The sequence below is a fragment of the Microtus pennsylvanicus genome, chromosome 11 (genome assembly GCF_037038515.1).
Source record: "Microtus pennsylvanicus isolate mMicPen1 chromosome 11, mMicPen1.hap1, whole genome shotgun sequence".
In the NCBI taxonomy this organism is placed as follows: domain Eukaryota; kingdom Metazoa; phylum Chordata; class Mammalia; order Rodentia; family Cricetidae; genus Microtus; species Microtus pennsylvanicus.
This window is the reverse complement of record NC_134589.1, coordinates 633,707-660,141: the sequence shown is the minus strand read 5'-3', so window position 1 is coordinate 660,141 and position 26,435 is coordinate 633,707. Positions and strand designations below refer to the sequence as shown.

At 43.3% G+C, this 26,435-nt stretch overlaps 1 protein-coding gene and 1 non-coding gene across 2 annotated transcripts in view; both read left to right on the top strand.

Annotated features, from left to right (window-relative positions):
- Positions 1-26,435, top strand: part of Foxk2 (forkhead box K2) — a 39,663-nt gene that overhangs the window by 4,268 nt on the left and 8,960 nt on the right. Inside the window, exons 2-4 of the mRNA XM_075989739.1 lie at positions 17,372-17,566; positions 19,805-19,952; positions 23,389-23,535. Coding sequence (XP_075845854.1) covers positions 17,372-17,566; positions 19,805-19,952; positions 23,389-23,535 — 490 coding nt within the window. The remainder of the gene's footprint in view (positions 1-17,371; positions 17,567-19,804; positions 19,953-23,388; positions 23,536-26,435) is intronic.
- LOC142832050 (small nucleolar RNA SNORA24) lies at positions 22,332-22,459 on the top strand. The gene has a single exon (XR_012907143.1). It is a non-coding gene; the product is annotated as a small nucleolar RNA SNORA24 (small nucleolar RNA).

The window sequence follows — 26,435 nt, the reverse complement described above, 5'->3', positions numbered from 1 at the left end:
GAAAAGTGCTAATGCAGTCTAGTAAAGAAAGTCCTCTTAGAGGACTGGTCCCTTGCTGCACAGTGCCTAAGACCATGGTTCATCTCAGCATGTGGAGGCAGAGGCAGGTGGATCTCTCTTTGAGTCCGAGGCCAGCCTGGTCTACAGAGTGAGTTCCAGGATAGCCAGGGCTACACAGAGACACCCTGTCTCCAAAACCCTTCCCCCTCCCCCCCCCAAAAAGAGAAGAAATCAGTGGGACCATAAAGTTTGGGGTTGCTCCTGTTGTCGTCATGGTAGCAGACTTAAATATAACATCAAAATAAGCATTTTTTTTGTTGTTTGTTTAGGCAACTTTTAAAAATGTTTTCTTTACAATATATGTAAGTGCATGGGTGTCAGATTCTTCAGGGGTGGAGTTACAGGTGGTTGTGAGCTGATGTAGGTGCTGGGAACCAAACGTGGATCTTCTCCAAGAGCAGTAAATTCTCTTAATCACTGGACTATCATTCCAGTCTCATCCTAATGTGGGAGTCTTCTGTTTTGAGTTGATTTCATTGGTTAATAAAGGAACTGCCTTGGCCCTTGATAGGACAGAAAATTAGGTAGGTGGAGTAAACAGAACAGAATGCTGGGAGGAAGTGAGGCAGACGCCATGCCTCTCCTCTCTAGGGCAGACGTGATGAAGCAAGCCGCCAGGTCAGACATGCTGAATCTTTCCCGGTAAGACTGGTGCTACACAGATTACTAAATATGGGTTAGGCAAGATATGAGAGCCAAGAAGAGGCTAGATATAATGAGACCAGGCAGTGTTTAAATGAATACAGTTTGTGTGTTGTTATTTTGGGGCATAAGCTAGCCAGGCGGCCAGGAGCTGGGCGGCAGGAACACAGCCTGCAGCTCTCACTACACCACCCCAACCCCCAAATAAGTTCTTTGTTTTGTTTTCTGAGACAGGGTCTTTCCACCTTGTTCTAGAACTTAATGTGTAGACCAGGCTGGCCTCTAACTCAGAGATCTGCCTGGCTCTGCCACCTGAGTGCTGAGATTAAAGGTGTGTGCCACCACAGCTCAGCCTGGCCCCGTTTTTTTTTTTTTAAGGTCTGTTTGTTTGTTTGTTTAATTTTATTTGTGGGTGCTCTATCTACATGTAACCTTTATGCCAGAAAAGGGCATCGGATCCCACTATGGATGGCTGTGAGCCACCATGTGGTTGTTAATGCTGTGATTGTCCCTCTTGGCTTCTGTCAGTCTCTGTTTGCTTTTTATTTGTATTTTTAAAATCCATATATATATTTATACATGAGACCTAGAACATAACCTCTTTTCTGGGAGAAGTGGGCATTTGAAGCTGAGTTCTGTAAGCTTTGAAAGTCATCTCTTGCTTTCCAGGTGGCACAGCAGCTTAGGGTACCCTGGGGGTGGTTGGTGACATGTTATTCTCAAGAACAGCCTGGCAGTAAGTTACCCTTTTGCTGCCAAGATTAGAGAGGCAAGAGGGCTTCTTTGCTGTCCACAGCACTTTGTGGTCTGTTGTCATTATCTTCTTGAGTTCTAATTCCTCTTCTCACACAGTTTTTTTTCCCCCTGCTAGTCTATCAGGTTCAGTACCAAATCCCCCAAAGACTTGCAATCCCTAGAAATGGCACAGCATAGCTGCCTGGTAACAGTCGTTATTTGTGCCATTAATTGTTGGTTTACCACATTACTCTTGAGCAGACATGCTCAGGTGCTGGTATAGTAGGATGGGATTCTAGCTGGATATGGCTCCCTCATCTGCTCTCACCCCGTGTTCTAGAAGGTCCCTCTGTATCGCCAGTTGCAGAAGCACAAGACAGCTTTGTGCACTTTTGGAAATACTCCAGGAGAGGATGTGGTAGTGAGTACAGACTTCTCCATTGGGAAAGTGCAACTGTTTCTGTTTTGTTTTTAAACAAGAGAGAGAAAGAGGGTTTCTAAAACAAGTTAATTTCTAAGGAAAACAATTAGTATTTTGGATAATATTTTTTTGTTTGTTTGTTTTGTTTTGTTTGATTTTCGAGACAGTTTCTCTGTAGCTTTGGAGCCTGGCCTGGAGCTAGTTCTTGTAGACCAGGCTGACCTTGAACTCACAGAGACCCACCTGCCTCTGCCTCCCCTGTGATTAAAGGTGTGCGCCACCATCACCCAGCTTGGATAGTACAGATAGTATATTTTGTCCAGTTCTTCTTTTCTTATTTTATCTTGGTTTTCTCTCTGTCTCTGTCTGTCTCTCTCTCCTCTCTCTCTCTCTCTCTCTCTCTCTCTCTCTCTCTCTCTCTCTCTCTCTCTCTCTCTCGGCAGGTTTTCTCCGTGTAGCCATGGCTTTTCTGGAACTTATTCTGTAGACCAGGCTAGCCTCAGACTCACAGAGATCCTCTTGCCTCTGTCTCCATTTGTTTTAATTTTATGGCATTGATATTTTGCTTGCATGTATGTCTGTGTGAGAGTGTTGGATTCCCTGGAACTGGAGTTACAGATAGTTGTGAGCAAGCATGTGGTGCTGGGAAATGAACCCAGGTCCTTTGGAAGAACAGCCAGTGCTCTAACCACTGAACCATCTCTCCAGCCCCGCTTATGTTTTTGGTTTTGTTTTGTTTTTAAGCAAAGGCGATTTATACCATCTTAAATAATGACAATATATTTGTCAGCTTTCATGCTTCTGGTCTTTTGAATTCACTAATTTAATTTAAGCGAACCATGATCTGTCATAGGCACATGTTGCTATTGCTGTCACTCAAAGCATGTGTTGAGCATCCTATTAAGTTGTTACCTCTCGTATCCCAGGAGTGGTGGCACAGGAAGATGTAAGGACTCTTCTTGAGACTCAGCTTCATTGAGAGGTACTACCTTCCTTCCACATGGATTTGCAGTGTGTAGCTACTTTGAAGCAGATTCTAGGAATTCTTTAGACAGTATCTGCTTTTTGCTCTAATTGACCTTTTGACAAAGCTTGTGTACCTTATACAGTGAAAGCTGTAGTAGTCCAAGAAGTGGTTCTGATGTCTCTCCTCAAGACTTTAGGCAATGTAGACATGTTTTCTAGGCATATGTAGAAGGCTGGTGTACTGGCATGCAGAGATTAAAGGCCAGGGATGCTGGCACAAATTCCGCAGTACTCAGGACAGATCCCTACAATGGATGACAGTCCCAGGTGTCAGCAATGACAGTTTTCAAAACATTTATTTTGTGTGTGTGTGTGGGCACATGTGTGTGGGGGCACATATGTAGACTCACAGGAGGACAACATAGGGAACTGGTTCTCTCTATTATGTATGTGGGTTCTGGGATCACACTGAGATGTCTTTATTCACTGAGACATCCTGTTGGCCTTTGACAGATTAAAAAAAATACACGTGTGTTATTTGTGGGGAACTAATGTGTGTCATGGTACATGTGTGGAGGTCAGAATAACATCGGGTGCACACTCTTGCTTTACAGTGAACTCCTTTGAGACCTAATTCTCTTTCAAACTAGATATGCCTGTAACTTATGAGAAAGACATCTCAGTTTTGCCCCACAACAGTATCTGACTTGTGCCTATAACAAAAGCTGCTCTCGTCTTGTCCTCTTCTGTCTGACACTTGAGGTGGGCCTTGTGGTTGAGGGAAGGACCTTGGTTCTAGAGCTGAGAATTGAGTACTGAAGATCCTCTTTGTTAATGATTCTCAGCAGACTTGATGAGAGCCTGCTGAATTTGGGGGGAGAGGGAGGAAGGTTCTTTGTAGAAAATCTAAAAAGATGCCAGGGTCAAGGTTGAAGTTAAACATTTGTAATGGTTATGTTTAAGCCTCAAAAGGTGGTTCCACTGTAGCTTAGAAAAATATTATTGTAGTTATAAAAGGAACCCAAAATCCCAAACTCCAAGTTACTGTGTTTCTGTGTTGGTGTTATCCAACTAGATCCCTACCTGCTTTCACCATAGCATGCCCATTCTAACCCTGGAGAAGGAGCCTAGGAGTGTCTGATTGGCACAGCTCTGTCCCATGGCCGCGGTAGCTTTGGTTCGTCCACTAGACAAACTTCTGTCCAGTTGATTTTAGTGTGACATAGTCTTCTGTGCACATTTATGGTTACTGAGGGTTGGGTCTACAGTGGTTGGGGTTTTGTTTTGTTTTGTTTTGCTTTGCTTTTTTGAGACAGGGTTTCACTGTGTAGCCCTGGCTGTCCTGGTACAGGCTCTGTAGACCAGACTGGCCTTGAACTCACAGAGATGCACCAGCACTGCCCAGCTGTTTTATTTTTTGTTTTTTACCTGAGTTCTACTTTTGTCACCCTGGTTTACTGCAGGGAGAGTGGACCGGTTAGGTGTGCATTAGAGTCACCATAGCAGTAAGTGACAGCTATCCAAGATACTGAGACTCACGCAACTGCAGTAGCAAAACTCATCTCTTGGTTCTCTCTTAAGTGGATATAAACAGGTTTGCTAGAGACACGAGAGGAGTTGTGAAAATGCTACGTTTGCCATTTCTAAACTGTTAGAGGTCATTTCCATGCCCATCTGAGCTTGGTGTGGCCTCCGTGGCTTAAAGGTTAGCTGTGCATTCTGATTTTTTTTACAAAATTATTTATTTTATGTACATTGGTGTTTTGTCTGCCTGTGTATATGTATGAAGGTGTTGGAACTCCTGGAGCTGGAGTTACAGACAGTAATGAGCTGCCATGTAGGTGCTGGGAATTGAACCTGGGTCCTCTGGGAGAGCAGCCAGTCTTCTTAATTTCTTCAGCCCCCATCCTGGCTTTTTAATGAGTCTTTGTCTACTTTGTCCACTTTTCTACTAGAGCATATTCTAAATATACCTAAATAACCATTCAGGTCCTGAGTATATAGTCTGTGGATCTGAATGGCTCCTCTTCAGGTTCTCTTCCTGGAGTTGTGACCTGTGACCTCCTCTAGGTCAAGGGACTTAATGGGACTCAGGTGTGTAGCACGAATTCTAGTTGGTCTTTCTTAAATTTGTTTTTAAATTAATTTATTAATTATACACACATACGCACCAGAAGAGGGCATCAGATCTCATTACAGATGGTTGTGAGCCACCATGTAGTTTCTGGGAACTGAACTCAGGACCTCTGGCAGAACAACCAGTGCTCTTAACCTCTGAGCCATCTCTCTCTCTCCAGCCCTCTAGTTGGTCTTAATAATAAAAACCCAGAGTCAAATATAGAGGTTAATGCTAAAGATGAGAGAACCAGAGAGGCCAGCCACTAGAGAGTTTTTTTACCTCTACCAATTCTCAGATCGAAGGGGTAATTCAGTCCTCAGGCTGCATCTCCAGACTCCCTGTCTCTGCTAAACCTCAGACTGCACTGAGCTCCTCTCTCCTCCCAGCCAAATCATTCCTGTCTCTACCTCCCTAGTGCTGGGTTAAAGGTGTGAGCCACTACTCCCTGGCCTCTAGTGGCTTAACTCTGCACTCTGATCTCAGGCAAGCTTTAATTGTTAAATCATAAACAAAATATCACTACACAGGTGTTTACTAGTGAATTGTTCAAGGTAGGCATAAAGAAAGATATGTATGGGTATGTACAAAATGCTCTATGTAGGTCAGAGGATACACATGTATACATACATATATGTCAGAGGACAGCCCATGTTGGTTCTCTCTTCTGTATGAATTCCAGAGATAGAATGCAGGTTGGCAGACTTGGCAGCCAGTGCTTTTACCTGTTGAGCCATCTCACTGGCCCTTGATGTATGTAGGCTTTGTTTTGTTTCATTTTTAATCTTATTTTGAGACAGGGTTTCTCTGTGTAGCCCTGGCTGTCTTGGAACTTGCTCTGCAGACAAGACTGGCCTCTAACTCAGAGACTAGCCTGCCCTCTCCCTCCTGAATGTTGGAATTAAAGGTGTGTACCACCAGCCCATCAATACACGCTTTTAAAATTTGACTTTTGGGGGATGGAAAGATGGCCCAGCAGTTAAGAACACTGGCTGCTCTTACAGAGGACCTGGATTTGGTTCTTAGTGCCCCCCCCCCATTGTACATACACACAGACACGAAAATAGAAATAAATTTTTAGGCCAGATGTGGTGGTATACACCTTTAATTCCAGAATTTGGGATCTAGAGGCAGGAAGAGATCTCTGTGAGTTAAAGGCCAACCTGGTTTGTAAATTACAGGCCAGACAGTGAGACCCTGTCTCAAGAAGCAAAAATAAATCTTAAAACAGAACAGCAACAAACTTGGGAGGTGGCTAGAGAAATGGCTGAGCAGTTCTAAGCATTTACTGCTCTTACAGGGAACCCACAGCTGACTCTAATTCCAGTTTCAAGGGATCCGTTGCTGCCTTCTGGCCTCTGAGTGCCAGGCATGCACGTGGTGCACAAACATACATACAACCAAAAGACCTTTACATGTAAGATACAAGTAAATCCCCAAACAAAACAAAACGGCAAACCTTGGTGTTTCGTGAATGCTGCAGAACAAGACAGGATGTTACAGGCAATTCACCTTTGATTCTATAACTATCTCTACTTCTGGGGAGTCATACTTATGGCCTTATACCTGTTGGATCAAATCTACCCCCCATCCCCATTAGACAGTCTCATTATGTAGACCAGGTTGGCCTCAAACTCGTTTGCCTGCCTGTGCCTCTCGTGTTGGGATAGTGGTGTGGGCTGCCATGCCCAGCCACCTATTCCTGTTTTGGTTGATGATGGACTATCCAAAGTGGCTTTTGGTTTTGTACTATGTGTTTTAAAGCTAAATATGGTTGATTGATGGAGAGGCAACCTGTGGAAGCCTGGGTATATACACAAACGGTTTAAGTAAGTGAAAATGTGTTTCCATGTTTAGAACTCATGGTGGTGATTGAAAACCATTATTAGTTTCTTAGAGGAACAAGGCAGACCTGCTATTGGTCTTATCTTGATGCTAGACAGAAGGACCTGGTCTTCCCTATATTCCCACCACTCTTGCTTGTTTTTGCTTCTCTCACAGACCACGTGTGACTCTTGCTCTCATCTGACCTAGATTACTGTGTGTCTTAGATGGAAGTAGGGTGTGGTGGTCTTTGTTTATTTGCTTATTCTGGTGACTGTCCTTGCAGAGGTCTGGGGAGAGCTGCTCCTGAGAGTGTCCAGCTGGAGCAAATCCTGCTCCCAAACCGTGCCTTTTCCAGTTGTGCGTACCATCCTGACTGGACCAGCCTGAGTATAGTGACTTGGTAGCTCGACTTTCACTTCCTTCCCTTCCCTGTTTCTTATAGAATACTGTCAAACTTGTTGAAATTAGCTTTTCAAAGATAAAATATTTCTTTCTTAGTTTGTTTTGAGACATCTGCTCTGGACCTCTGAAGACCATGTTGTTTTGTTACAGTCAGTCCTCCTGCCTCTGCCTCCTGAGTGCTAGGACTAACAAACCATCCTGCTCTCTTGTAGAAGTTTTTCTTGGTGTCTGTCTGTCTGTCTGTCTGTCTGTCTGTCTGTCTTTCTTTCTTTCTTTCTTTCTTTCTTTCTTTCTTTCTTTCTTTCTTTCTTTCTTGACAGAGTCTTTCTACTCTAGTTCAACACTGGCCAGGCCTTGAACTCAGATCCAGCTACTTTTGTCTTCTGTGTGCTGTGATTAAAGGGATGAGTTACTACACTCAACTTCTTTCTTTTTTTAAGACTTATTTTGTTTTTAATTATTTGTATGTGTGTCTATATGTGCCCAGGAAGGCCAGAAGCGTCAGAAACTCTGGAGCTGGAGTTGTAGGTGATTGTGAACTGTTCACAGTTTTATTGCTGGGGGCCTGAACTCTGGTCCTTGCCAGTTAGTATACTCCCTTAACCACTGAGCCAACTCTCCAGTTCCCAAATTTTATTTCATTTGTTTGTTTTTTGAGACAAGAACTCAGTGTTTAGCCTAGGTTGGCCTTGAATCTCAGCTTCCCAAATACTGGGACTGCAGGCATGAGCCACCATGCTTGGCTAAGGAAATTGTTTTAAAGTTGTTGTGTAGTAAGTCCAGTACCTGGCCTTTCTTCAATAATGGTTTCTTTCTATTCGGTTCTTGTTTGTGTGGCTATGTACATTAGAGATTGAACAGAGGGTCTAACACACGCTAATCATAGGGTCTAGCACCAAGCAATATACATAAATCTTGTTTGCTTCTTTGGTGAGTCACCCTTTCCTGTTTCTTTATGTACCTTAGGACATAACATAACATAACCTTGTTATCAGTCTTGACTATCAGCATTGGAAGTCATATTCTCCTTGTAGTTTGCTGGGGGGGTTGTTGGTTGGTTGAGAGCCATGTGAACCTTTCATCTAGTAACTGAGATAGAGCATGTATATGGCTGTTATTTTGATAGATCATCTGAAAGCCGGTCTTCCCAGTCTTGGAATTGGGTTTAACGAGGCCCACCATCATCTCTGGTCAGTCTTGCACTTTGCCTGGGGAGCAACCCAAGTGACTTATTTACATTCTAGTGTAAATATCATACATACTGATACTTTGGAATGTCTTGATTCCCAGAGAAGGTCTCAAAGCCCATGCCTCAGGCAGTATCTTTTGTTTTTGGACTAAATTAATTTGTCTAAAGCACTGAGGTTTGGTGGTTTGGCTTGAAGTTTTTTTCTTTCTTTTTTTCTTTTTTTTTCTTTGCTTTTTACTTGAGTTCTTAGGGTTGGAGCAGAAACAGATTTGGAGACTGCCTTCAGCTTCTACTGGTAAACACTCAAAGTTAGAAAACATTGCTAGGAAAGATGACTGCATTGCAAGTGGTTGTAGGTGGTTCTTCACCATGCCAGGTCAGACACTGAATGAAGGGCTGTCAGCTGACCTGTGAATAGGATTGTAGTCTGGTTTTTGGAGTTGTCTGAAGAAAATTATGTCTCAGAGGTCTGAATACGTTTTAACCTGAATTGACGAGATGCTGATATTGTCTGTCTGTCTGTCTGTCTTTTGCGTTCTGTTGCTCTCACTGTTTCACTCCCAGCCCACCCCGCAGGTAGTCTTTTAAATGATCAAATTGTATTTGAAAATCTGTGATAATACTTGTTATAAAGAACTTTGAAAACTCCCTGAAGTAGATGGGGTTTGTAGAAGTGCTATTCTGTGAAAAGTTTCTGTAAGCAAAAGCATAGGGCAAACACTGACCTAGGCCACTGTGGACAGAAAGAAAAGTTTAGGGCTGGAGAGATGGCTCAGAGGTTAAGAGCACTGGCTGCTCTTTCAGATGTCCTGAGTTCAATTCTCAGCAACCACATGGTGACTCACAACCATCTATAGTGGGATCTGATGCCCTCTTCTGGCATAATACATATAGTTAGAAAACTCATACATAAAATAAATAATAAATAAATTTTTTTAAGAAAGGAAAAGTGTATTTGGGGGAACAAACTGCTGGGTCTTGCCAGTTTTATGGGGACAGGTGTGTATGTGGGGGTGTTTGAGCCAGAAAACCTGGGGGCTAAAGTGAGGACTTTAATCTGTTACAGACTAGGGAGGGAGGGAGGGCGGGCACGCGCACTAGAAACTGCATGGCTTTTAAAACCAGTGACACACTTACTTCATCTCCTAAGCCTGCCACAACTTTGCCAACAGCTAGGGACCAAGTATTCAAATACCTGAGAATATGGGGGACATCTTATCTGAACGACCAAATTGTTTTAATTAACAATGTCCTCTCACTCCCAAGGAGGGAAATGTCCTTGACAGTCCTCATCTGCATTTCTGGCTAAATTAGAACAAATGGATTAGAGTTAATAATGCTCGCAGATTAAGATTTTCTGTTTGCTGTCTTTGAATTTTATGTTTTTCCTATGATAAGAAATCAAGACCTGTTTTTTAAAATGTGTGTTTGGCATCTGGGATTATAGGAAATAAAATCAATTTGGGCTAGCAAGATGGCTCATTGGATAGAGGTGGTTACCACCAAGCCTCAGCATCTGAGTTCGGAGTTCAGTTCTCAAAACGTACATAGTAGAAGGGGAGAACCAACTCTCATACACTGGGGTGGACACTTCTTCCCCCAAATAAATAAGCAAAAATGTCAAAAACATAAATTAGCCTAATAAAATTTCTGACAAAGAGCTGCTTGCTCACTATGGAGATTAAATTCTTTCTTTGTATGAACTGATCTTGTCCATCAGGATCTGAAATTTTAAACAATTTAAGACAGTGTGTCAAGGGTGCAAACCTAGTGGGCTTTTTTTTGTTGTTTTTCTTTTTGTTTGTTTGTTTGGTTTTTTTTTGGTTAGGTTTTTTTGTGTGTTTGTTTTGTAAAAGAGGATTGCTAAATTTGCTATCCAGGCCTGTCTCAGACAGGAAGAGAATTTAGTTCTTCATTTTGACTGGGTTGATAATATTGTTTCTTTTGGATTTTAGGTGAATGAAAAATGATTCCTGTCTTGGGGGCAAGGGCATAGCCTGGCTTACTGTGTTCTGTTTTCTGTCGTGCCCCTGTAGATTTTCTGTACTAAGCAGACAAACTTCTCCTCTGTAGAATCTCCTCATGAGGTTAAAGTTGGCATGTCATAGGAACAGTTGGATCTTGGGAAATAGGACTAAGGAAGATGAACTGCCGTTTCCTGTTGTCAGGTTAATACATAAAGGGTAACTCATGAACTCCTTTTTAGAATGAACTTCTGTTTGTTCATTTTGTGTTACTAAGGGAAGGGATTGAACCTAGGTCTTCTTAGATCCCAGGCAAACATTCTACCAACTGAGAGCCATTTTAGCCCTAGAATGGAATTGTTTTGTTTTTGGAGACAGGGTTTCTCTGTGGAGCCTTGGCTGTCCTGAATTTACTCTGTAGACCAGCCTGGCCTCAAAACCCAAAGGTCCTCCTGTCTCTGTCTGTGCTGGATTAAAGGTTTGTGCCATTACACCCACCTCAAAATTTCTTTTTTTAAATAAATGTTTTTTGAGTAGTTATAGGTTCAGTGTGTTAAGGGTAAAGAGATTTCCTTTAATACTCTCTGCCCAGTGACTACGGATCATATAAACTATGAGTCAAGATTTTGTTTAGCCCACTGGGTACTAGCTAGTACTTTTGTCTGGTAGTGTGTGATCCTCTGCTCCTGGCTCTGAGACATGCCGGCCAATAGAGGGCAGGAGTTACTGCTCTGCTTCTCTGGATAATTTTGGGTCTGCTGTGAGAGTGATCCAAGGTAAGTATGCAGGGAGCATTTATTGCCTATCAGTAACAGTGGAAATACTAACTAGTGGTCTAGGACAGCAGTTTAGGGGACTTCCTCCTTTTCGTATAGTCATCTCGTGTGCCTATTTAGAGAAATTCTGTGAGGAGTGGCACAGTGTTAGAATCCACTGGAAACCTGCGGGTCTGGTGGACTAAAGAAAAGTGGATGTCGTGTGCGCTATGTGTGATTCCACACTCCCGAGCACCTTGTGATCCAGACTGTTAGACTTCTGAGGCAAAAACACAAGGATGTTCTCACTAAGTGGGGCAATTGAAGGCTATAATTAACTCTTCAATGCAGGTCAGATGGGCTGCCAGGGGATTTGAGGTTAGGTTGTCAGAACCTTTGCTTTTAAATTTGGACAAGGGACTGCAGACCTGTATAAGATACAGGGCAGGAAGAAGGAAATGCTAAGGGATGGCATGCTCTTCAGCGTTCTTGTTCTTTCTTCCCGGGTTTTCTCTTTAGTCCCGGTCCTTCCGTAGCCTGTGGGTTCATCCTCGTCCTCCCTACTTCTCTGAATACACAGAACTCCTTACCTGCCCTTTTTCTCATTTGAGCGTTTCTCTAATCCCTCTGAGTCATTGCCGTTGCTGCTTTCCTGCAATCCAAACGCAGAAGTATCCTGTTCTGGGTGAAATTTAGTGAAAGCCACTTGTGTTAGGATGCATATCATCAGCATCCTCCACACTGCCTCCTCCTTGGCTCTGGACCACTGTCCTGCAATTCTAAATCATGCAATTCTAAATCATGCATTAGGTGTCTTTGCTTTTGAATGGATATAGAATAAACAATGGATTCTGAGGTAAAGGGATTTGAAAGTTGCTTATGAAAATAGTCTGTGTCTTTAACATAACTGGTGTTTGTTTCGTTTCTGTAAAGCCCCTCCTTCCCTCCCCTCTCTCCCTTCCTCCCTTCTCTCCCTCCCTCCGTCCTTTCCTTTCCTTTCCTTTCCTTTCCTTTTCTTTCCTTTCCTTTCCTTTCCTTTTCTTTCCTTTCCTTTCCTTTCCTTTTTTTTTTTTGAGACAGGGTTTCTCTGTGTAGCCCTGGCTGTCCTGGAACTCAGTCTGTACACCAGACTGGCCTTGAATTCTTTTGAGATTCGCGTGTCTCTGCCTCCCAGGTGCTTGGACTAAAGGCGTGCACCACCACTGCCTGGCTTCATGTCTGTACACTTTTAAGAATGTGAATTTAGTACAATTTATTCTACTCCAGATGAACACATAAAATAGTTTTATTTGGAACTATTATGGATAATGCTGCTGTGGATATTCTCAAGTGCTTCCGTGTTAGTCTGTGAGAAAAGATCTCATGTATCCCAGGCTGACTGACCTGGAACATAATATATAGCTCAGGATGACTTTGAACTCCTTCTGATCCTCCTGTTTGACTCATAACTGTTACGATTATAGGCACACACCACCATATCTAGCTCTTTGGATAGATTTTAAGTTAGGAAGCTTTCTTAAAATTTTATTTATTCAAAGCCAGGGTGGTGGTGGCACTGGCCTTTAATCTCAGCACTCAGGAGGCAGAGGCCAGCCTGGTCTATAAGAACTAGTTCCAGGAGAGACTACAAAGCTACAGAGAAACCCCATCTCAAAAACATCACAAAAGTTTATTTATTCAGGGCCGGGCGGTGGTGGCGCGCGCCTTTAATCCCAGCACTCAGGAGGCAGAGGCAGGCGGATCTCTGTGAGTTCAAGACCAGCTTGGTCTACAAGAGCTAATTCCAGGACAGGCTCCAAAACCACAGAGAAACCCTGTCTCGAAAAACAAAGCAAAACAAAAAAAAAGTTTATTTATTCAAAAAAATTATTTATTCTTGTTAGTATTTATTTGTTTATTGAGACTAAGTACCATTCTGTGGCTCAGACTATCTTGGAACATCATATAGTTCAAGCTGGCCTTGAGTTCTTGGTAGTCCTGTCTCAGCTTTCCAGTATCACAAGTGTGTGAAACTATACAGCTATGCTTAGCTGGTTTTGTTCCTTTGTAACAGGGCCTCTATGTCTTCCAGGCTGGTGTGGAGCTCTCAATGATCTTCCTTCCTGCCTCAGCCTCCAGGAAAGAAGTTTTGCATTGCCTCTTTTGAGACAGTCTCACTGTAACTTTGGCTGACTTAATAAAAACTTGCTGTGTAGACCAGGCTAACCTGGAATTTACAGATATCCACCCACCTCTGCCTTCACATGCTATTATTAAAGGAATACACCACCACACCCAGATAATGGATGTTTTTGTTTATTTTTAATTTATTTTAATGTGTATGAGTGTCTTGCCTGCATTTATGCCTGTGTACATGGTGAGCCTTGTGCCCATGGAGGTCAGAAGATAGCATCAGGCCCTCCCCTGAAACTGATGTTAGATAGCTGTGAGCTGCTGTGTGGATTTGGGGAACTGAGCCCAGGTCCTCTACAAGAGCCCAGGTGCTCTTAACCATTGAACCATCTCTCCAGCCCCGAAAAGGATGTTTTTAAATAGAAATTTGCTGTTGTTTTGTTGGATGTTTGTTTGTTTGAAACAGAATATCTTTATGTAGTCCTTGGACTTGCTGTGTAGATCAGACTGGCCTCCAGCTCAGAGACCCACCTGTCTCTGCCTCCTAAGAAAATTCTAGTGTATATTTTTAGGTGAGCTCATGTGTGTTCCTTCTGGGTTTGCTCCTTAAGCTTTCTATTTCCGGCTACGTGGTGGTGCATGCCTTTGCCTTGTGTGGTTAGAGCCGTGCTGGGGGAGAAAAGACACTGACTGTATAGTTCAGGTGCTTTGACATTTTCTCTTTTGATTGCTGGCACTTTAGCAGGTACCTGTAGTTTGAGTTTGCTTTTCCCTGCTGGCATAGAGGATCTTTTCATGTGCTGATTAGCCATTCCATGGAGTGCACAGGTGATGTGAAGTGTTGGGTGTGAGGCAGATCGAGGAGGGCTTGTGGCATTTGTCACCATAGGTGACTGAGTGTGGTGGAGGACAATCTTGTTCACCCAGAGCCAAACATGCACAAACTCTTGACTGCTGTGTAATCATCAACTTTATTAGTGATGAGAAAAAAACACTTCTAGACAATATACTCATTTTGCTCAGACCCTTACAGGTAAAACAAAAGTAACACTTTGTCCAGTGTGCCACTCCAGAGTTAATGTGTGTGCGTCCTAAAATGTGTCAGGGTGGTTTTCAGGTTTGTGGGAAGAGGACACCACTGTGTTTTGTTTGTCTTTAAATTAATTGTTGTGTGTCTGTGAGAACGCATGCTTTTCACAGAACATGTGTGGGGTTCAGAGGACAGTTTCCAGGAGTTTATTCTTTATTTCCACCCTCGCTTCTGGGGTTCAAACTCAGGTGATCAAGCCTACACAGCGGGCACTTTTACCCACTAAGCTATCCTGACTTGGGTGGTTGCTATTTTAAGTAGGCTTTCTTTGAAGTATACTTCATATAGAACAGAGCAATCCGAATGTGAGTTTGAGTGATGCTCATGTACATCCTGAGAGTGCCCATCGCAGTCTGAGACTAGAGCATCAGTTCACCCTCAGAGTTGCAGGCATCACCTTCCTGTGGGAGCCCAGGCAGTTTCCTAGATCAGTTGTGAGGTTTTCAGGTTTCATGAAATGGAGTCGGTGGAGCAAACTCTTGTGTTGACTCTCTTTGAATGATGTTTGAGATGCACTTGTGTTACTTGCATGAGTGGTTTTCCTTTGCGGTGGTTGAATGGCATTCTGTTGCATGGGTTCATTCTCTACTTGTTCCTCCTGTTGTCCTCCCCTCCCCCGTTTCTTCTCTCTTCTTACTGGTTTGAAGCTAGAGCACATACACGCTAGACACATACACTCTTACTACTGAACTAATCCTTATCTTTGTACTCTTTATTTTGAGATTGGGGGACCACACTCTATAACCCAGGCAGGCATTGGGCTTTTGATCCTTGTCTCTGCTTTCTGAGTAGCTGACATTACAGGCCTGTACCATAGAGCCGGATTTTCTGGCACGTGGTCAGGCAGAGCAGTGGGTAGAGCTCTTTTCAGAGTCTTTGTTAATGGAATTGGGGATAGAATTGCTAAGATGAAAAGTTGAGACAATATTGGTTGTGTAAAGAAACTCAGAACTGGTGTTGGTGGCGCATACCTTTAATCCCAGCACTTGGGAAGCACAGACAGGCAGATTTCAGTGAGTTCAAGGCTAACCTGGTCTACAAAGGAAGTTCCAGGACAGGCAGCACTGTTGTTACACAGAGAAACCCTGTCTCAAAACAAACAAAAAAGAAACTCAGACACTCAGATGAGCCACTCACATTGCTCATCCCAAGCCGCTGGGACACTGCACCAGCTCCTGAGAGTCTTTGAAATCAAGGCTCACTGTGGAAAGGTACCGCCCACTAGTATGACATTCATTCATTGTGTGCAGGTCTCCGATTAACTAAGGCCGCTGATGTTACCAAGTTTCAGTGTTTATTTCATTCCCGAGAGGACGCCGAGGGAACTGGCAGTGAAGTACTCGTGGGCTTATTGGCAGGTCTCCCTTTTTTTCTTCCAAACTCCTCCAGCCTAGAAAGAGCAGTTTTTTTCTTTAAAAATTTACCCCTGTTTTTTGTTTGTTTGTTTTTGTTTTTTTGATACAAGCCTCGTGTAGCTACAGTCATAGCTAAGGCTGACTTTGAACTGGTCCTGCCCCCATGTCTGAAGTGCTGAGATTGCAGGTGTGTACCATGACATCGAGTTTAGAGTTGAAATTTAAGTCAGTGTTTTAAGAGGCTGGAGAAATGGCTCAAGAGTTAAAAGCACTGACTGCTCTTACAGAGGACCCAGATTCAATCCCCACATGGTGGCTCATAACTATCTGTAACTCCAGATTTGATGCCTTCTTCTGACCTCCATGGGCACCAGGCACTTACCCAGTATACAGACATACATGCAAGCAAAACACCCATTCACATTAAAAAAAGAGAGATTTAATATAGATATAATCACGGGCATTAGAGGCATGAGAAGATCTCTGTTAGTTCAAGGACAGCTGGCCCTACATAGGGTTTCAGAACAGCCAGGCTACATAGTGAGACACTGTCTTAAAAGGAAGGAAAAAAAGAAAAGGGAAGAGAAAAATTCCCAACCAAAACATTATAGGATTTGCTGGTACTATAGCTGTTTTAGATGAGGAATCTGCACTCCTGAGACTCCAAGATCATGGGTGTCAATATGAAAGAGAAATGCACAGTGGAAAACAGGAACCACTGGAGTTGTTTGAAGAAGTTCCAGGAGCAGGCGATGGTTTCCCAGAGAGCAGGGACATTTGTCCCTTCACTGTAAGGGAGATAGGTTGGTTGCACGAAATCTGTTGGAAGCACTTATTTTGTGTTTTGTTTTTCAAGATAGAGTTTCTCTGCATAGCCTTAGCTGTTCTGGTACTCGCTCTGTAGACCAGGCTGGCATCAAATTCTCAGCGATCCACTTGCCTCTGCTTCCAGAGTGCTGGGATTAAAAGTGTATACCACCACCACACACTGGAAGTAATGTTTTGGAAAACAGTTTAATAAATCAGTTGAACTTATTTTATATAAAGAGACACATACCTGTGCTTTTAAACTACTTTCCTATTTAGAGACCATTTAAACATAATTGGTTCCCACGGTACTGTAAGTTGGTGTGAAGGTCTGGTTTGTACCTAAAATATATGTTAGTGAAGCCTTAGGTGTGTCAGCCCAGCTCCAGATTGTCTGTGTGTCGCCTTTGTAATACAGTGAAGGAACCATCTTCAGCCAGGACAGAGGCTGGAAGTGTTAACATTGTTAACCTTTGTTCAAGTAAAGGGAAATTAGCTATTGCTGGGGACTACATCTGGCAGGTGTTTGATTTTCTTTTTTCTATTTTTGGTCTATACTTTCTATTTTCTTATGCTGATCTGGGTACTGTCTCTGTGTTTCTCTGTCTCTCACACACTCTTTGTCCCTCTCTTCTGTCGATGGGGTGAAAGGCATGCCTCATATTTCCCAGGTTGCTCTTGAACTTTCTGTTTAGCTAGAATTGGTCTTGAACTTTTACTCCTACCTCCCAAGTGCTGGTTTCACAGGTGTGTGCCATTATGAATGGCTAGTGTCATATAAAATACCTTTTTTGTGGTATTAAATGATTTGGTGTACATTGTGGGTGGATTTTGAAGTGGGGAGGGCCTCCCTTACCTGCAGTTCCTGTGGGGAAGCTCAGGCTTCTGGTGGGCAGCGGACATGAACTGACCATTGGGTTTGTTTTTCAGGTGCACTTTCAGGTTTCCGAGCACAAACATCAAGATAACATTCACAGCCCTTTCCAGTGAGAAGAGAGAGAAGCAAGAAGCCCCAGAGTCGCCAGTGAAGCCTGTGCAGCCACACATCTCACCCCTGACCATTAACATTCCAGACACCATGGCCCACCTCATCAGCCCCCTTCCCTCTCCCACGGGAACCATCAGGTACAGCAGAGGCTGAAGGTCGCATGTCCACAGCTGTACCCAAAGTGACCCTATCTGTTTTCACCGCAACTGGCTGTCAGGAGTTGCTCAAAGTTTTTGTTGTGAATTGTAATTCTCACGTGTTGGTAGGTTGTGGGAATCCTGTCTTGTTTGTATCCCTTTGGGTTTGTTTTACCAGAGCCATTTCTGTGGCCTTGGAATTAGAGTCTGGTGAGTACACCACACCAGTGGTTACATAACCCTTCCTAAGTCTCCTGAGGTAAGCAGAGGTAAGGGCTAGGGTCCCAGTGATTTCCTCCACCATCCATAACTGATGGTTAAGAGGGCAGCCAGTGCCTTGTGCAGACCTGGTGTGGGTTGTGTTGTGTCTAGAGATTGAGATTTCACTGCCCTGTCTCTGTCTTCCAACTTATTCTGAGCCTTGGAGGGGAAAGTATAAATGACTTCTCACTGAGCCTTAGGGAGAAAAGTATAAATGACTTACTTCTCACTGAGCCTTAGGGGGAAAAGTATAAATGACTTACTTCTCACTGAGCCTTAGGGGGAAAAGTATAAATGACTTACTTCTCACTGAGCCTTAGGGGGAAAAGTATAAATGACTTACTTCTCACTGAGCTCTCATCCATCATTATTCTCAGAATTGCGGGCATCCATGAGCTCCTTCATTTGGTGGTGACGGAGAATAGTATTGAGGGGAGCTCTGGTGACTAAGTCTGGGGCTCACTTTTTTTCCCTCCCTCCCTCCCTCCTTCCTTAAAATTTACTAATTTATTATGTACACAGTGTTTTGTCTGCATATATGCCTGCACACCAGAAGAGGGCACAAGATCTTATTATGGATGGTTACTGGAAATTGAACTCAGGACCGCTGGAAGAGCAGCCAATACTCTTTAGTGAATGAGCCATCTCCTGCCTGCCCTCCCTCCCTCTCCCCCTTCTCTGGAACTCACAGAGATCCACTTGCCTTTGCCCCTGATTCTGGATTCTAGCTTTAAGTCTAGTCCCATTTCCTGTTTTTTTCTTTTTATTTTATTTTATTTATTTATTTGGGGGGGTTGTTTTGTTGCTATTTTTTGTTGTTTGTTTTTCGAGACAGTGTTTCTCTGTGTAGCTTTGAAACATGTCCTGGAACTTGCTCTGTAGACCAGGCTGGCCTTGAACTTAGAGAGATTTACCTGCCTTTGCCTCCTGAGTACTGGAATCAAAGGCCTGTGCCATCTCTGCTCAGACTGTTTCCATGTTTTGAAATATTTTTTTTCATTGAAGAGCTGACAGATTATCTGATTATATTTCTTCTAAAACTTCCCACAGACTGAGAGTGACAGAGTCTCTTGGAACCATATTCAAAGCTGAAATTTAAAATTCTAAGAGGCTAGAAAGATGACTCAGCTCTTAAAGAGCACTTTCTGCTCTTACAGAGGGACCCGGGTTCAGTTCCCAGCACAACACGGCAGTTTACAAACATCTAATTCCAGTTCCAGGACATCCACCACTCTCTTCTGGCCTCTCCAGGCACCAGGCGTGCACGTGATACACGTATACATAGGTAAACACTTCAAACATGTAACATAAATCTTTTTTTAAAAAATTAAGTTAGGGGCTGGAGAAATGTCTCAGAAGTTAAGAGCACTGGCTGTTTTTCAAGAGGATCCAGGTTTCAAGTCCCAGCATCTACACGGCAGCTCAAACTGTCTATAACTCCAGCTCCAGAGAATCTGACACCCTCACACATAAAGGCAAAACACCAGTGCACATAAAAATTTTTTAAAAAAGTTCCTGTTGGATGTGATGGCTTTCTCTCTCTGGTAGGGCACATGGGGCCCTGGCTCCTGACGATTGCATTTCCTGACACATTGCTTGAAGCAATCTTCAATACCACAAAGAATTCCTGGGAGGAAATACTGCTTTCTCATTTTTTTTCCAGTTTAGCTAGACATGGTAGCACATACTTACAATTCCAGTACTTCAGATTCAGAAACTAAAGCCAGAAAATTGCTGCCTCTTTAAAACCAGCCTGCAGTACAAATGAAGGGCGCTGGGGAAGTATAATTCCAATTCCAGGAGATCAACATCCTATCCTGGTCTTCTTTAGGCACCCACATAGCATATATGCAGACAAAACACATTAAAAAAAAAAAAACCTTAAAAAAGAAATGTTTGTTTTCCCTGATCTCAGATTTTTACTGAAGAACAATACTATGCTTGCTTTAAAGTAGACTTTCCCCCTCTCTTTCACAGCGCTGCAAACTCCTGCCCATCCAGTCCCCGGGGAGCAGGATCTTCAGGGTACAAAATGGGCCGTGTGATACCATCTGACCTCAATTTAATGGCTGACAATTCACAGCCAGAAAATGAAAAGGAAGCTTCAGGTGGAGACAGCCCAAAGGTAATTGTCTGTTGTCTTGTACCTGGGGCTGGGAAGCATTCTGTAGACATTGGTCACTGTGGGACAAGTCCTTTTAGGAACACCGTGTTGTTTTAGTTCAGCTTCTCTGCTGCTGTGATAAAACACTGTCCTACACTCCCTTATAATGGCCATTCCTGAGGGAAGTCAGGGTAGGAATCCAGAAGCCGAGGCCATGAGAGGAGTGCTGCTTCCTGGCTTTTTGCTCATACAGCCCAGAGTCACCTGCCCAGGGGTGTTACTGCTGACAGTGGGTTGGCCCCTTTCAGATCAAGAAAACCTATCGGCTACTCCAGTAGAGGCCATTTGTCAGTTGAGGTTCCTGCTTCCCCAATGATCTAGTTTATGTCAAGTGGACTGAAGCTCACCAGCACAGCACACAGTGAAGTAAGCGTCTATCTGTGAATTGGATTCTGGTGCAACTCTTAATGTGCCATAGGTATCAGGGTTCGTAGTGCCTTTTTTTTTTTTTAAGACTGTTTTTCTGTGTAACAGTCCTAGTTGTATCCTGGAACTCGCTCTTGTAGACCAGGCTGGCCTCAAACTCATAGAAATCCACCTGCCCATGACCCCTGAGTGCTGGGATTAAAGGCGTGTGCTGCCACCACCCGGCTGTAATGCATTTTTTAAATTCTTGAACACACATGTGAGGACCCCAGGGCAACTGTAGGCACAGTACTGATTATATATAAAATTTTTAGTAGCACAGAAAGGCTGTTGAAACCTTACAGTAGAAAGGAGATTATGATGCCAGAACTAATAGTGATCTTTGCGAGGCAGGAGCTGCTGGGTACTCACTTTGCAAAATTTGTTCCACCCATTTGGGTATATTCGAGTATTTTCCGTGTTAAATTATTTAAAAATAAAAATATTTTTATGCTCAGTATTTCAGCACCTGGGAGGAATCTCTGAGTTCAAGTCCATTCTGGTTTACATAGCAGCTTTCAGGCTATTGGAAGTGTACTTAGTGATACATTGTTTCTAAAAAAACAAAAACAGCATTTTTTTTAAAGATTTTTTTATTTATTATGTACACAATGTTCAGCCTCCATGCCTGCAGGCCAGAAGAGGGCACCAGATCTCATTACAGATGGTTATGAGCCACCATGTGGTTGCTGGGAATTGAACTCAGGACCTCTGAAAGAGCAGTCAGTGCTCTTAACCTCTGAGCCATCTCTCCAGCCCCCAAAACAGGATTTTTAAGGCCAACAAAATAGCTTAGCGGATAAAGGCACTTGCCACCAAGCCTGAAGATTTGAGTTTGATTCCTGGGACCCACATAGTAGAAGAGAACTAACTCCGGGAACAAATGAAAGCATCCTCAGAAGCATGTAAGAAAAAAGCCCTAGGAAGTGTGTTGGCCTTTTGAGCAGGGATGAGGCCTCAACCTCTGAGCCAAGCACATGGTGTAGGGACAGCTGCTCAGCCACATGTCAGACTCACATGGTTCTTTTCCTAGAACCTTGGGGTGTGCTGTTGTGGGTGCTTAGGCAAAGCTTTTAGCAGCCTAAGTGATAGCAGAATAAAGTTAGCCATTTAAAGTGGGCTGTGGGAGTCTTCTGAATGCTGGCATTGGTTGATGGAGAATTGATAAGCATCTCTCAGCTTATTGGAGAGCACTGTCTTGTCGCTTTGTTCCTTATACTTCTAATTTTGCCCTATCCCTAGTGCATGTCCAATGAGATGGTGTTCTTATTTTTGTTTTGGTTTTTGAGATGGGGTCAGCTGGCCTAAATTTACTATATAGTACAATAATAGTTTGTTTCAACACTATGTAAAAATCTAAAAATAAAAGTCAGGGTTGGAGAAGAGTCTGGAGATGTGACTCAGTAGTTAAAAAAGAATACTAGCTGTACTTCCCTAAGACATGGGTTCAAATCCCAGCAGCCACGTGGTGGTTAACAAGCTATAACTCCAGGTCTAAGGGGATCTGACTCTTCTGTCCTGCATGACACTGCATACACATGGTGCACTGACATGCATGCAGGTAAAATACCCCCACATTTAAAAAGTAAATAAAAATGTATACTTGATATATGAACAGTATGCATCCTTGGGGTGCTGATGATCAAATCCAGGCTTTATACTGAATGTGCTTTGAATAAGAATAAGTGGTGTTATTTTAATATACTCTCTTTTTAAAAATTTATTTATTATGTATACAGTGTTCTGCCTGCATGTATGGCTGAAGACCAGAAGAGGGCACCAGATCTCATTACAATGGCTGTGAGCCACCATGTGGTCACTGGAAATTGAACTCAGGATCTCTGGAAGAGCAGCCAGTGCTCTTAACCTCTGAGCCATCTCTCCAGCCCTTGAATATACTCTTTTGCAGATTGCTCCCCTTTTTAAGATTTATTTCTCCGTTTATCTTTGGGACCTGCCAGCTACGGCAGCCTCCCTTCCTAGCCACAGAAGAGTGTTCTTATTTCTGACAAAGTTGTCACCATTTAAATGGGTTATGATTCTGACGTCAATAAGTAACATTCTCAGTTGATTTTAGAAGTTAAAAGATTTATTTTTTATTACATAGTGTTCTGCCTACATGTCTGCCTTTGTGCCAGAAGATGGCACCAGATCTCATTATAGATAATTGTGAGCCACCATGTGGTTGCTGGGAATTGAGCTCAGTACCTCTGGAAGTGCTCTTAACTTCTGAATCATCTCTCCAGTCAGACCTCTCTCCGAGGCTTATGCTGGTACATGTGGGATTTTGAAATGTTGGAAAGACTTGGAGCTACCAGCAGCCTAGGATGAGCAGTGACTGGCTCCTTCACGGCCGCGTGCTCACATGTAGAGTCTTGACAGAAGAGGGGCGTTTGCAGAGTTCTCCTCAGGTGCTCTTCTGATTTGTGCATCACGCCTAGACATGCCGGTCCCTCTCCATGTCACAGGGCGTTTCTTGATGTGTATCGCTCTGGATTTCACTGAAGTCCAGCGGCTTCTATCGGTTTTATTTTTTGTTCTTGTCACCTCAGTTTTCACCTGTGTGATCCCCTCCCCCCCAATAGTGTTTCTCTGTGTGGGCTGTCCTGAAACTGTTTGTAAACTAGACTGGCCTCTTGTTTCTGCCTCCAGGGTACTGGGATTAAAGGCATATACCACCACTACGCCTGGCTCCTTATGTGATTTTTAATCTTTATGCTGTTCTACAATTTTTCTATTTACTTTTCCCAGATTTTCTCGATCATATTACTTTTATAATAAAAAACCCTTGTTGCCTGGCGATGGTGACGCACCCCTTTAGTTCCAGCACTTGTGGGTAGAGGCAGTCAGATCTCTGAGTTCAAGGCCAGCCTGGTCTACAGAGTGAGTTCCAGGACAGGTAAGCCTCCACATAGAAACCCTGTCTCGGAAGCCCACACTGTTGTAAGAATACTCTTGAATCTTAGGTGCTTTTTTTTTTTTCCTAACACAGGATGACTCAAAGCCACCTTACTCCTATGCACAGTTGATAGTACAAGCAATTACAATGGCTCCTGATAAACAACTCACCCTAAATGGAATTTATACACACATCACTAAAAACTATCCATACTATAGGACTGCGGACAAGGGCTGGCAGGTAAGTCCATTTCAGCTTGCTCGCGTCCTGTGTGTTGAAGATGCTGCTTATCCATCGAAGCTGTTAAAATACTGCCGTTTTATATGCCAGAGAAGTCATGGGGGGAGGGGGTCTCCCACTGGAGAGCTCTAGGCAGGATAGTGCCCTGCTTTTCTATCCGGGAGGAGCAGCAGTTCTGAAGAAAAGTGAAACTGACATGTTCTTCTATACAGACCAGGGTCGTGAAGATGACTGTGCCTCTCACCTGATGTGGCTGCTCCAGGAGTGGTTTAGGGAGAGCGTGGTTGCTTGCTCCGGGGTCTGTTTAACTCATTAGCATACGTTTTCAACTTGCTCCTATCCTTGACCTTGGGATGTTGACATCCATTTGATCTTTTACTGCCATGACAGCGTAGCTGCCTTTCCATCTCTGTATGTCTTACTTATTCTGACATTGCTTTGGGGCAGGGGCTCTCAACAGAACAGCTTATTTAAGAAAATTGTATTTCCAGGGCTGGAGAAATAGATCAGTTGGTTTAAAAAACATAACAGTTATAACTTGTGCATAAGGACTTGCGTTTTATCCGTAGAATCCATGTAAAAATCAAGGTGCTGGAGAGGTGAATACCGGTATCTCTGGGACTCAACTCACTGTCTGACAAGCTTTAGGCCTGTCAGAGACCGGGTCCCAAAATATACCAAAGTGTTTTGCTCCTGAGGAATGAACCTCAGAGCTATTTCCTGGCCTACACACACATAGGCACAGAGGCGGATTCCTGCCTGAGTCCTGTTTTCCAACATTATGTTTGGAGGATGTGCGTGTTCCCTCCCTGTCCCAAAGGCCCTGCATCCATAGGATTGCTTTTCAGTCTAAGTTTTAGGGTATTACAGGGTCTGTTCATTGAACAGCTTTTTTATTAATTTATAGAGGAGATTCTAACATAAAATGGGGCAGTCTGAGTGATTGTATAGAAAGGTGGACTATTTCTTCCTTATATTTCCTGTCACAGTGCCTCCCTCTCACCGCTTCCCTATTAAATCTCCCGGTGTTGCCTAGGCTGGCCTCGAACTTGCAATATTCTTGCTCAGCCTCCTAAATTGCTGGGTTATAAATGCACTCTCATGCCTGCTTCCAAAATGATTACTTATAATTTTATAATTTACCCAGCCTGGAGTTGGTTGTTTACTGTGTTTATAAGAAAGTATGAAAAGACTGGGCTGCCATTGTCTGAAAGACCAGAGCTAGTTTGGCGTTCCCATCCAATGAGAAAGACTGACTGAGTGTGGGAGCTGGAGCTCGGGTCCCTTCTAGGAAGGCTCAGACTAGGGATGCTTGTTTTAGGTGTTCATTTAAGATTACACTAATTTATAGGTCACATGAGCCTATCGGGATTTTCATACTTGTAAGAACAGATTGAAGGCACATTAATCTTAGCCTTGATCGCAGTATATAGACCTGAATTATATGGAAAATGGGTCCTTTTTTGTTTGTCTCTAAACTAAATATTTTGTCGCTTCTTCCTGCTTTTACAGTGCTGGCTAGGAAATTGCAGGTGACCATTTATGAATTTGACCTCATACTGTATGCAGATTCTCTGGAAGGGGGTAGTTAGGAAGGAGACCCAGACTAGGTGGATTCTGTTAGTATTCAGATCAGTTCCCTGAGTCTCCTGAGCACGTAACTGGTAGCAGAGGAGCTTTCATGGCTCATGGTGGACGGAAAGCCTAGTTACTGCCTCCACTTTTCCATTAGCTGATAGCGTGCAAACTCAGTTGTTCCCTGGCCTAGTGTTGGTGGGGTCTGTGGAGTGTTTTCTGTACGGGAGCAGGCTCAAGGATTTCCCTTCTCAGTGGGTAGTGGCTTTGAATTGACTGGTTGACTGGCTTTTATCTGTTTTCTGGTTTCAGAATGATTCAGATTTTGGAGTATTTGCCTGTCTATAATAAGATATAGGGGAAATAACCAACTTAAGGATGATATTCATTCAATTTTTTTTTTCTTGTACGAATAGTCTGCAGGTAATTTTATGTAAACTTTCTAGGATGCTCGTGTTAATGGCAGTTTGGCACATAGGGGCAAATGTGAATTTTTTACTGGAGCATCCTGTTGCCCTCTACGTTTTGGATTTGGTTTCGGTTTTGTGTGTGTGTGTGTGTGTGTGTGTGTGTTTTTAAAAAAAGACAGTGTCTCCCTATGTAGTCCTGGCTGCTCAACAACTTGCTCCGTAGACGAGGCTGGCCTCAAACTCACAAAGATCTGCCTGCTTCTACCTCCTGAGTTCTGGGGTTAAAGGCGTGTGTCATCATCTGGTGATTTGGGATTTTTAAATTAGGGTGTTGAGCCTGTGTCATCCTTGTCTGGGTTGCTTCTCTTAACATACAGCCTTTGACTCTGCCTCTCCTCCAAACCTGAAAGGTTTGAGTGCAGCTGGTGAAGGTTTGCCTTCTGTGTGAAGGGCACCAAGAACAGTCCCCTTTGGTTTTCTGGAATTGAAAGAAAGGTTGGTTGTCAGTAATACCTGATAACAAAACATCGCACCACGTGTCTTGGTTTTTTTAAATATTCTAAATCTCAGCGAGTCAGACACAGCCAGGCCCCTCATACTGCTCACGATGTAACTCAGGTCCACAGAATAGTCAGAGGCCTGGCTGTTCTGGAGCAGCCCTGGGACTGATGGTAAAGCGATGCTGAGCATCTGTTAGATTTTTTTTTTTTTAGCTGCCTGTGACAAGTCCGAACTTCAGGCCATGGCTAGTTTTATTAGAAGGTTAATGGGGAATTGAGAAAATTGGGGATTTTTGGATATTCCCTGATTTTATTTTGAGTTATTACCACTTTGAAAGAAGATGAGATAATAGCTGATATTCATGACTTCCACCCTGCGTGTACTTGAGGTGTGGTCACATTCAGATCACAGCAG